General features: G+C 41.0%; 1 protein-coding gene across 6 annotated transcripts in view; it reads left to right on the plus strand.

Annotated features, from left to right (window-relative positions):
• Positions 1 to 520: 520 nt before the first annotated feature.
• Positions 521 to 12,712, plus strand: part of FBXW11 (F-box and WD repeat domain containing 11) — a 112,470-nt gene continuing 100,278 nt past the window's right edge. For 5 of the 6 annotated variants that reach the window (XM_032465097.1, XM_032465100.1, XM_032465098.1 and 2 more), the window contains exon 1: positions 521 to 772. In XM_032465097.1, the coding sequence (XP_032320988.1) occupies positions 728 to 772 (45 nt within the window). In that variant the 5' untranslated portion in view covers positions 521 to 727. Of the gene's footprint in view, positions 773 to 9,300; positions 9,463 to 12,712 lie in introns of all 6 variants that reach the window. The other variant, XM_032465101.1, reaches the window with a different exon arrangement.

A 12,712-nucleotide genomic window follows, 5' to 3' on the forward strand; every position in this document is an offset into this window, starting at 1 on the left:
CCTGGGATGCCCATTCTCTCCAAGCCTCCTCTTTTGCTCGAGCTTCTCTCGCTCGCTGGCCCCTTCCCACACCCGAGCCCCAAGACCATCCCCTTGTAACGCACCTAGAACTCACCTGTCGCCAACATCTCACTCCACCGCAGACTCCAGTGGACCAGCGGCACCACTACCTCGGCGTCGAGTGGGCGGTGCGGACACCGACTGCGCATGTGCGGAAATCTGTCGCACGCAGGAGCTCTGACAAGCGAAGAGTTGCCTCTGAGTTTCCGTCCCGGTCTGGGTAGTCTTGGGCTGCCAGGAAATCAGGAGAAACTAGCCGGAAGGAGAACCCGCGCGCAGGGATTTCTGGGATATGTAGTCGTAGCTATCCCGAGACCCCACCTTGAGGGAGGCCTTAATTCTTCAGGACTGCAAGTTTCGCACTCTCAGTCCCGTGCTACTTTCGGCTGAGAATTCAGCTTCCGGCTTCTAGGAGAGATTGGCCTGGTGTCGGCTTCTCGTTCCCACAAAGCTCTGCGGTGTCCGCGGCGCCTGCTGGGAGCTGTAGTCCTCGCTCTGCGTACTGCGTTCGCCGAGGGGGAGGGCGGAGCTGCCGGCGGCCCGGGCGGGCTGGCAGCTAGAGTGGGTGCGAAAGCCGCCTCCGCCTCTGCCGCCTCCGCCGTCGCCTCCTCCGCCCGGGCCGTTCGCTGCTGCGCGGGGAGAGCGAGGCGGGGCCGCCGGGGCCGCCATGGAGCCCGACTCGGTGATTGAGGACAAGACCATCGAGCTCATGGTGAGTGCGGCCCGCTGGACCGTCCGTTCTTCCGTCCGTCCGGCCCCGGGCGGGCCTGCCCACCTCAACGTCCGGCGCGAGGCCGGCCCTGGCCCTTCCCCGCTGCCTCGGCCCGGACCTGGGCCCCCCGCCTTCCCTGGCCTCCGGCCCGGCGCGGTTCCTCTGGATTCCTGGAGATCTCAGGCCGGACCTGGCCCGGCCCCTTCCATGCCCCTCGGTTTTCCTCCCTCCCTCCCTCCCTCCCTCCTGTCTTCGGGCCCATCTCTCGAACGACCCTCGCTCGCTTATGCTATGGCCTTGGCTCACATTCACTCCAGCATCTCATTTCCCCATTAGTAGGGAATCCCCCCCCCCCCATTTCTCCAGCCCAGGCCTGCATCGCTCTTGCAAGTCCCACTCAAACGGAGTGAGATGGTGATGGGAGGGGGGTACAGAGAATATCGATCAGGGAGGGCCTCGGCTTCCGCGTCCTAGAAGGGGTCTCAGCACCCTTTCCTCAACCGAGGGCCGTGTGGATGCCGGCATAGGCCCCACAGGGGTGGAGGTGGGGAGCTCTCGGATTTGAGACTGTGACCGATAAGGGGCCTCTTTCCTGGGTCCCTGTGGTGTCCGGCTTCTCGGACAAAGGGTTTCCTACTCGGCCAAGAGGGATGTTTGCATAAGCAAGGCCCCAGGTACTCTGGATTCCATCTCCCAGGAACGAGAAACTGTAACTTCACGTTTTCCAGAGCTGCTTTGGGAAACTGGGGAGGAGGGGGAGGGGTTGTCCTCATCACTGCCGCCAGTTCTTTCTTCTTAAAAAAAAAAAGAAAAAAAAAAAAGGGGGGGGGAGGTGGATCCTAGGCCCCTGGGGAAGCGATCACTTTTCTGTTAGAAACCATTGGTAGCCAGGCCAGACTCCCTGGCCTCACGAACACCCCAACCCCCTTCCGCTTTAGGACTTGGAGCCAGAATGGTTTTTAGAAACAGGACCACAAGAAAGTGGCTACTAGAAACGAAGAATTTGCTACTTGGTGGATGATCTGGTGGAAGAAATAAAATATGGCAGCTGGTACCTGCCAATTTGAACATTAGGGAAATCAAACTGGGCTCTGGAGAGTTGGGAGGGGGAAGTCTGCCTCAGCAAATGGACATGCCCAGGTTTTCTTCCTGTGGAAACCTTGACAGTTTCTTTGTATCTCTCCTAACAAGGTAACAGTTTCTACCCCAAGGTTGAGAGGAAAGGTGAAAGAATCTACTTAACACAGCAAAATGTTTTCCTAGCCAGATTTTCTCCAGTTTGAAAATGTTTATTGAGTCAGTGGTTCCACTGGGTAGGGTCGGTGACATCAGAGCCACTTCCCCCATTTAATGCTATAAATAATAAATGGTGACACTGAAAGTCACTTGGATAGCTGCATGGTTTCTGTGGATGATGGTATCTGGGGAGTTAAGATGCATGTTTTAAAAATGGAAGTACAGTAGCATAAATACAGAGGCAGCTTAATATTTGCTGTCCTTCGCATAATTCACTAGATTTCTCCAGCAGTCTTGAAAACTAGAGGGAAAATAACTCTGGTAGTTTCTGATTTGTGTGTACGTGTGCGTGCGTGCGTGCGTGTGCGCGTTCACATGTGTGCGTGTGCGCATTCACATGTGTGGTTGCTTTCTAAGGGACGCTGTCACCTGTGGGTTTTTATTTGATTTTCATTTATTAAAATTTTTTCCTTTTCAGTATAACTTATCAAACATTTGTAGTCAAGCCTTTGATATTCGGCAAATTTTGTAGGGGGTTATTTTGGTAAAATACTGTAATTGGAATTACATGTATAGCACATATTTTTACGAGTACAATACATCTATTTAATAACAGAAGGAATACTTCATATCGAAAAGTTATAACTTAATACTTTGAAATTGACTGTTCGGTGTTCCTTTCATTTTCATTCACTTAAAAATAACTAAAATGTCTTAATTTTCGAAAGATTTAGAATAAATACAGTGTACTCCATTTAGTATCTTTGAATGGTTGTAAAAAAATGTCTGGCCTAAATATATTGGCTTCCTCTGCTCATAAATTTAAAAAGTTTTGATTTTACATGATTGTATTTATCTATGACCTGAAAAGATATTTCAGCCTTTTCAAGGACATTATAAACTGGCATCCTTAGAAAATTTAACAAAGAAAATTTAACAAAGTAGTTATCTAGATCAATTTTAAAAGGGCTTTTCAATATATGGATTTTAATATTCCCTCAAAGGGCTACCAGTTGACTCTTAGGCAACCCTTTTCATAAATATATATGTATTTATTTTAGTGTAGTAGATAGCATAGGTACTTAACTGATTTGCTAAATCCAGGATCAAATGTAGGAATGATAATGCCTTAAAATCTAATAGCATGTGGCTTTCTGTATTCATTGCATTTTAATTACAGTTTCCAGAACTAGGTTAAAAATATTTTTTATATTGGTTTTAATGTAACATGATTAAAAGAGTGGAAGGAGTTAAACTGATGGTATTTTTGAAAGCCTAAAGCATGAAATATTTTTAGATTTTTTTATGAGTCAGCTTCGCTACTCAAATATTTGTGATTGTTCTGCCTGTACCAGTTTGGTACTTAATGGTTAACAGGATAACTTTCATCTGATATTCCAGAGTATGTTGTATCAAAGAAAGGAAACAGATTTCTTGGGTATCACCAATTTCTTAATCTTCATCCCTCTACTTCCTTTGATTCTGATTCCTTCTCCTTGTTTCCTTGCTCTTTTTTAGTTTACTAAGAAATAAAACTAGTCATAGGAGAATAATTAAATCTTCAAAATGTAACCCCTGTTGTGGCTCCTATCTCTGCCTTAGGCCAGGTCCACAAAGAGTGCTTCTCCAGCTAAACTACCTCATAGGATTCAGTCTTTAATATAGACTATAAACTCTTGATTGAGACAACTGAATTTACAATGGCTGGTGGTGAATAATTTAACCACCAAATGACTTTCATGGCCTTAGATTGGCCCTGTACTGTACCTAGTTTGTGGGACTGTTTTTCAAACTGCTGACTTTGGTAAAATTAGCTTTATTATCAATGAGGTAGAAAAGTAGTAATCCATTTGGAAATACGCAAAAGTTCACCAGGCTATGTCTAGTGTGGTGGACTTCACTGGAAAGAATGGACAGAAAACTGTGCCATTATATGTCGTGTATCTATATATGATGTTTAACTCTTGAGTTAGGAATGTGAATTAATGTTCAGACACTTATTACTAGAAAGCACTCACAGAGCTGCTACCTGGAAGAGAAAGATGGTTAGTCCTGCCTGTTAGAAGCTAGCAGAAGTTGATGTTAAAAGTTTAGGAAAGGTGATCCTGCTTCCTCTGTGGATGTGAGCACCCCCCCTCCCCCCAGTAGTGGGCAGTTTGTACTCTATTGTTGGCCACTGAATGGTTCCCCTCTTTGCTAAGTGACCTTAAGTGAGTCATTTCCCTTCTGTATTATCTCTAAGTGGCTATATTACTTGTTGAATGTAGTAATACAGGTACATGCATTGGACCTATTCAGAATTTGTAATATCAATTCTATTTTTAGAGCTTTTGAAGTACATACAGGCCACAAGGCCAAGGAGATGCAAGAGACTGAGTTAGGTGATTGGAACTATCTATGTTTCTCTCTGTGGATTTCCCCCCCTCTTGTCATTGGATTTGTAGGCGGAGTAAGTGGGATTGTTTAGTGACTCCTTTAAGAAATTGGGTCTTACTTTGTCATCATCACTTATCCTTATCTACCTCTAGCCATGTGCTGATTTACCAAATGCAGATTAAGTAGACAAAGATTTAAGGACGATCCAAATGCAGTAAGGCTGTGACTCAAATATCATCAATTTTTATCCCTAATTTTGGAGTAGATTAGATGTCCTTTTGGATTTGACAAGGATGAACATGATCCTGCACACAAGTCTTGGCACTCTTGGCCCTGACTGTTGTACCCTGAAAACTGAGAGCACTGTGGAGCACAGGTGGGTTGCTAGCCCGTTACACAGATTTACAGAACAGCACATGTATCCTTCTGAGTAGTCCTGTTTGATCCTATGAATTCTGGAAAGAAACTTTTCTGCGCTGTGAGGTACCTGGGATCCTGGGTTCCATCTGATGATATTTATACTTTAAAGGAAAGAAAACATTTCAAGTTCTAGTAATTCCAATTCTAGCCTCCTGTACAGCTTTTTCTTCCTCACTTACTCTATATTCCAGCCAAAGCGTGCAAGACCATGGTTCCTCAGATTCTGCTCACACTGTTTCCTTTGTCAGGATGGATGTGAACTAACCTAACCCAGATAGTGAAGGCTGCTGATGTTTACGGAAAGGACCTAAGAGTTGACTTTCTGGCCAGATTGGTTTAGGTCGGATCTCAGCAAGCTTCTCTTCCACTTATGCCAATAAAGTCCTATCCCCTCTCCTCCTTTTGATGTCAGTTTATATTAAGGTGGCAGTTACCATTTTGTTTTTATATCTCTTGCACTGCCTGCGTGATAATCATCTTTAACTGAAATAAATGAGTTCTGGCACTTTGTATTTATCTTGAGGCCCTTCTGGGCTTGTGTTAGAGTTTCCTGTTTGTGTCCCCTATTAAAAGATGAACTTCTCCCAGTGCCTTCTTATAGTAGGTGTTCAGTCATGTTGAGTTGAATTTTCCTGTTGATTGTTTACATGTATTGTCGCTGTCTGCCTGTGTCTTAGCCATCCTCTTTTCTGGAATATTTCACGAATTCTCATCATAATCTGTTCCCAACTCTTACGGGACTTATCCTTCCTGTGTATCATAAAAGTTTGTGATTTTGTCCAATTTTTCCTATCAGAGGCCATATCTGATTGTCCTTTGAATCCTTTGCTATGCTTAGCGCTTAACTATGCAATAGATATTTATTGATTTAAGTTAATGTTTGGTTGGGTTTTTTTTTTTCATGCTATGAAACCTTTTTAAGATTTCCTTTTGATAATTTTAAGATAGAGGTGGAGCTAAATAGAGGACTGCTGAGGGGAAGAGGAGGGTGTTAAGTGGTGCACAGACATCCACAGACATTCTAAGCATGATTTACAGACTTTTATAACCGTACAGATAGATTTATATACATTGCAGAGAGTGGTTGGTAGCAAAGTGTTTAGGAAACCAAACTCCTTTTATCTCTGTTGATATGAACTTGCCAAACAGTCCATAAGTTCTAAGGATCCTGTGACCTTAGAGAAGCATGATTTAGCATAAAGGGCATGGACTCTAGAGTGAAACACCTAAATTTGTATCCTAGCTGTGACTTGCTGGCTGTGTGACCTTAAGAAAGTTAACCTTTCTCTGGTATGATTTCATTATGTGTAAAAATAAGAAAATGTAGGTATTGCTCCCAGTGTTGGGAGAATTATGAGAGGCATATGTGAAAGGACCTTGCAAAGTCTTGTCTCTCAGCAACTGCCTGCCATGCTGACTCTTCCCACAGGTACAGGGACCATATTTTGTAAAGCACAATCAAGACAGTTGGTGTGAAAAAGGCTTTGATTTTCCCCCATGATTTGTGCATGTATTTATTTGTGAAGCTTTACAGAGGCCTAAAATTCAGTCGCTTTTAGCCATACACTTAATAACCCATCTTTGGGGGAAATGATGAAATCATACAGAATCAGTACTATCTTGGAAATCTGGGAAGTACTGTTACAATTACTAAAAAATACTAGTTTGACGTAATTAGACCTGTAGCCTAACTATGGAAGGAACCAACTTAACCTTGTATTAGGTATCCTGGTAGAAAGAGGCTGGTGACTGTTCATATTACCATTGAGCATTGTGATTTATGTTTGGTCAGTTTAGTTTAGACACGGACATTAGGATTTTCAAATTCTTATTCTTGTTTTAGCGAAGCTGGTGATTTTGACCTTTAACAGAATAAGCGGTGACTGTCATACAAGATTTCCTCCTGCGTTGTATTGTTCTTCTTTGAATTAGTTGACAAAGGGGGAAAACCTGTTGGTCAAGAATGTGCTCGTTACCCTCAGTTAAGTTTCTGCTGATTGCAATTGCCTAACAGGAAGTTTGTCTTTGTAGGCAAATGAGAGACAAACCAGGAAGACCTGACAGTCCAGTAAGGTATCTCTAACCTGGATCTTATTATTGTTTTAACAAAATTCAAAGATTGCAGAGTTTGGTGATGTCAGCAGGAAGCATTTTTAGGAAATTCTTTCTCAGGGTTAGTCAACAATGAAGACCTTCACAGACTGAAAGCTGTGAAGTAGACACAGTGGGATATTAACATGTAAATTGAAAAAAAAAAAAAGTCTGTGAGTAGAGAGATGTGCAAATATAAGTACAATGAATATAGGGAAACCATTCTCTAATAGCAAACCTCTGATCCACAGAAGAAAAAGAAAAATTAAGTGAGAACTTTGCTATTGAGAAAAAGGAACCTGAGAAATGTATTTTTATTTTTTTTAAGAGTCGAATTGAGAACACTTAACCAGTTTTGGGAACTAATAATAAAATATATTTTGATTCTGTGGAATGATCTCTCCGGAGACTCAAAGAGAAAGGGGCAGATGACTGGAAGGACTCAGTCCTTCTACTCCTGCTCTGTGTCTTTGTGCCTCTAGCATAAGGCCTGCCACCAATTAGGCATTCAGTAAATGTTTATTTGAAGGAAAACAGGGGAAAATTAGCTCACTAATACAAGGAAAAGGCCTGACAGTGCAAGAGGCTCGGAAATGAGTCCATTAGTCAAATTGTCGTGGTTGTGTTTTGCTGTAATTGTTCAGCATTTTGGTCATGGTAGTGAGTTATACTTTGAAAAGTGGAGTGTATCACTTGAGCAGTTAACTGACTACGAGTCGTAGCCCACTAGGTGCTTTGATCAGAATTGGATTTCCAGTTTATTCTTAGGCTCTCAAGTAACGGAAGAAACTTGAGCACTTAATCTTTGCTTGAGATTTGACTTACGTAATACCTTTAAGTTGAAAGTATAGGCTGTTTCCACCGGACTGTTATGGAGAGGTTAATCATTGACTCGTGGGGTCTTTCAGTCAGTCATTTCAGTTTGCCTATAACATGAAAAATCAGAACATCTTTAGTTTTTACCTGTGGACTATTTATGGACCAATTTTGGAGTTTTAAAATTCCTCGGTTTCAACTGGATTTGGGATTCTTTGTCCCAGACACATCTTTGCCACTAAACACAAAGTCTACTTGGGCAACATTATAATGTGTTTTGTTATAATATTAATATTGTGGGCCTTAGAATTGCATGGTTTTTGTTAAAGAAATGCTTTTTTAAGTGACAACATCCAGAGAGTTGGCCCTTTCAGATTGGCTCAACAAGTTCAGTTGTATTTTAGCTTAGCTAGGCTGGAGTACTTACTCTTCCGTATTTTTGTGGTTCTCCATTCTGACGTCAGTTAACGTAGGACCTTTGAAAGGACAGCTTGGTTTCTTCTGCTCAAGAATCAAGACATTTTTGATCCTTGGAATTGGGAAGCCACAGTGCTCTGTGAAAAAGGCATGGGCTCTACCACCTAGTAGATGTGGGACTTTGGGCAAGTTATTTCTTTTTATCTTTTTTGAGAATTAAATATGAGTCATGAATGTAAACTGCCTGGCCCATTAGTATCCCTTAAATCAAGGTAGGTATTATAATTACTATCGGAACATTTTGGCAGTAGTGTGGCAGTTGAGGAAGTAGCAAATTTATATGTAAGCAGCTTCACAGTCTTTGGAATTTTCAGTTTTTATCTTTGTCATCCTGTTGAATGCTTTTTTTCTCTCCCTTACAGTTTGTTTAGAATTAACAGTTTAGTGGAAGAGTTGGTGTGGTAATAAAAGAATGTTGATATAATGTGGACTGGGCTTATGTATTTAAAGGTGTCATCTAATAAATTGTTTATTATTCTTTATTATTTTCTCTAGTTTACCCAGTGACTGGCCATTGTGGGGATTGGCTTTTATTGAGTCAGAAGTTCACTCTTAAAATTATGCCATGTGTTTTAAAATGTCCTATTATTCAGCCGAGGGTTGAAGGTTTGGGTGATATGTAGATTGATGTCTTATATGTAGAAACTAAAAGATTTCTTGTTAGGTGCTTAAATACGTATCTTTAATTGGGAGATATTTGAGCCCTCCCATGTTAGTTTTGGTTGACAGACTTTCTGTGATAGTAGAGGAGCTGTCTTAGAAAATGGGTAATGAAGTTCACTGTAGCTGAATGGTCTGGGACAATTTCTGTGGATAATAGACTAAGTTTTTAGCTGCTCTCATTTGGAGATTGCATGATATTTATCATGAATAAATATTAATATTAGGGGTGTTTCCTTCTTTGCCATGTAGAATTTCTTATCCTTCTCTGAACACAGAGGTGAGCAGTGCAGCTGCAGACCTTTTATACCAAAGAGCTCACTCAGGGGTTGTAACTTTTTTTCTGTGCCTCAGATCCACCACTCCGTTGACCCTTCCTTCCATTTCTTGGTGGCTGTCCTTTGCCGCTGGTGCCATGGTGGGTGTATGGATTGCTTTCTGTCTTTCAACAGTTACCGAAGTGCATGTTTGGGATTTTGTTGAAGAAAGCTGGATACAGTAAACGGAAAGAATCTTGGAAGCTGCTTGACTGCTGTCTTTTCTCAGACTAGTCTGAAAGGGAATACCCCCATTCATTCTGGATTGGTGGATCTGAAGTACAAAATATTTTCCAGGTAAGCAATGACCCTGTATTGTTTTGTTATGTGGAACTCAGCTCTCTGAGAGAAATTTAAAGTTTCTTTACTTTTTTTCCATTAATAGAGAAAGGAAGAAATGTTAGATATTGTGCTTAGGGTTCATGTTTGGGTGTGGATTAGTGAAGGTATTTGCTGGTAAAAACTTTGTTTCAGTGTAAGAAGTGCACTTATTTTTGTTGAATAGGCCTAAATGGTTTGTAGTCACAGTCTGATAGGGAATACAGTATAGTGAACAAGGGAATTTTGTTTGAGGAATAGCTTGTAAAATATAAAAATAATGATAATTTTGAGGCATTATCTTGTGATTTATAGTTAATACCTGGTCAAAATAATTTTTGTAGTTACCGTGTAGGGTAGTGGTCTTTTATTCTTAGGACTCTCAGAGGGTCTTCTCAGGGAAATTGACCAGCCGTAGCTACTACAGTTCTCTGTCGAGCACCTTCTAAGTGCCAGGAGCTTTTGTAGGCTCTTTACGCATATTTCTCATTCAGTTGGCACGTGCTTTACCGTAGTTTACAGTTAGTAAAGTGAAGCTCATAATTTAATACGTACAAATTGCTTGGGATGATTGTATGGTTAGTAAATGGCAGAGCCAAGTTTTAAGCTTAGGTCTGTGTGTCTCCATCTGCTCTGGGTCTTTGCATATGACTACATTTCCTGAGGTTTGTACTTCAACTTGGAGATTTTCATATTGTCTGTCTACTGTTCCGAGCGAGGTACGGTTTTCTACAGCGGTTTCCACTTGGAGAACATGTGATAGAGCAGTATCGGGCATGGTATTTTAATTATGTCTGGTGCTCTCCCTACTTAATGAAAAGATTAGAAGATCTTCAGTCAGTTCATCAAGTGAACCTAAAGGTAACTTAGGGAGTGTAAGGGAGGCCGTACATGTAAATGTCAAAATGTGTTTATACAGGAAAGTATTTGGTCTAGTGAACTCAAACCTGTATTTTCTCAGTTCCTCCTTAGTTTTTATTGGATATTTAAATAGCTCAGTAGCTTATTATGTAGACTTCTTTTGACCTGCGGTTTGTTAGCCTTACAAGTGAGACATTGTCAGGCAACTCATGACTTTTTCTGGTATTTCATCACTCCATGTTAGCCATTTCCTTTACTCTTAAAAAAAATTCTTTTTATCGTAGACTGACACTTCGACTTGGTGCTTGTTGTTTTATTTTAATTCTTTGTATTTGTTAATATTTCTCCTAGGTGAGCATTTTTCACACTTGCGACGTGAAGAGCTGTCAGGGTGGTGGTGGTAGTAAAAAATCGTAGTAGTTAACGCTTACTGGGCACTTACTCTGTATTGAGCACAATTCTGAACACTTTATATGTTTAAACTCATTTTATTTTCGTAGTAGGTACACTTATTTCCACTTATGAGGAAGTTGAAGGATAGAGTAGTTAACATGTTCAAGGTCGCACATCTAGTAAGAGACAAAGATAAGTTACAAGTCCCGGCATTCTGGCTTCAGAGGATGTGCTTCTAATGGCCGTGCCTCAAGTTTAGAGTGTCATCCAGTGATAAAAAGAGAGGCAGAAATCCTGAAAGCTAAAACTGTGTATTCTGATTTCAAGAAATTATTGCAAAGGGAAAGGAAACAATTGTTGTTGAATATCTTATTTCTTACTTTCTGTAGCAGTCTGTGTTAGCTATCCAAGACTACCTGCCCAGCTGTGTCTCAGGAGAACTTACAGTAGGGTTAGTTTAAGGTTGTCTTCGAGAACAATGCTGTCCAATTAAAACTTTCTATAATAAAGGAAATGTTCAGTGTCTGTGCTATTCAATGTGGTAGCCACATGTGGATATTTTAAAAAGTGGCTCTGACTGAGGAACAGAATTTTTAATTTTAATTAATTTCAATAGCCACACATACAGTTATAGAATTTACCTTATCCTATATTTGGTCCTGGATTTAACACTCTTAGAAATCTGATCAGCGTGCTGAAAGCAGCTCCTCATCCCAGGGTTGGACTTAAATTCGTTAACCAGCTGTGCAACAATGATGTGTAAAGCCAGAATTCCAGTTTATTAATTTATAATGATATGTGTGTGTTGGCACGATTATTATAAACTTTTCTGATATGTATATTTGCTTACTAGGTCCTACTTAATATGCCACTTTAAGTTTTTCAAATAAAAGTAGTTAGGGGGACCTGAAGACTCAAGTCAAATGACTGGAATATTCTCTTCCTGTCGGTCAGCTTTACCTATCAGGTCAGATCATAGTCAGGTGGTTTAGTTAGCATGAACTTGACCTGGGAAGTGACTTTTTTTTTGTTGACCTTGGAGGGGCTAAGGAGCTGAGACAACCTCATTCAGCTTTCAGTTTAGGGGTGGATGGTTTTTCCCTCTTCCTTCAGCTTCTCCATTTGCTTTTATTTGCCAGATCCTTTTCTGATTACAGCATTCATTTCAAACATGCTAATACATTCAGCTTGAACTCACCCTTGTCTTATAGATCTGGGAAGCCCTTTGTTTTCCTTAAGGTTCCTTTATTACTGTTATGATCCATTTTGTGTTCACTTTTGATTCTAAGAAGGCAGTTGAATTTTCTTTGCTTTCCTGTGGCCTCTATTTTACTGAAACACACTTACTAGTGTATTTAGTTTAGTCATATAGTGTGGGGTAGACTAGGAACATACCATAAAAAAATCTGGTGGTACACTCTTTTTGCATTATATCATGTGAAATGGCCTTGTATTTAGCTTACTATAGCATTACTTTTGGATTTGGTCTTCATCCTTCTCTTCTTAAAGTACAAAGTAACGTAAGCAGACTTGGATTTTAAGAAGTTAACTTTTCAGTTGTGTGCAAGATCGTTTGAAGGGACTGAAGTCAGGAGGACCAGTTAGTTCAAGTGAGCAGTTATGAAGGGCAAAGCAAAGCATTGACAGTGGCCATGATGGGGGTGGCGTGCTGGGGGTTTGCTTTCTACAGAACTTGGGGATTGGTTATAAGAGTAAGGGATGGATAGAATATAGTATGAATTTTAGGTTTTTGCCTTGGGCTTTAGAATGGATATTGTTCTCTTTTCCATGATAGGGAACACTAGAAGAACAGATTAAGGGGAGTAGGGGTGGGGAGGAGTGAGAGAATGAGTTCAGTTTATAATGAATTTGAGTTGCTTATGGGTGACGCCTCTAAAATAAGTTCTCTGGTAGGAATGTTGATCTGGAGCTCACCAGAGCAGGTATGGAAAGATTTGGGAGTTTTTATTTTAGC

Source organism: Camelus ferus, chromosome 22 (assembly GCF_009834535.1).
Source record: "Camelus ferus isolate YT-003-E chromosome 22, BCGSAC_Cfer_1.0, whole genome shotgun sequence".
Classification (NCBI taxonomy): Eukaryota; Metazoa; Chordata; class Mammalia; order Artiodactyla; family Camelidae; genus Camelus; species Camelus ferus.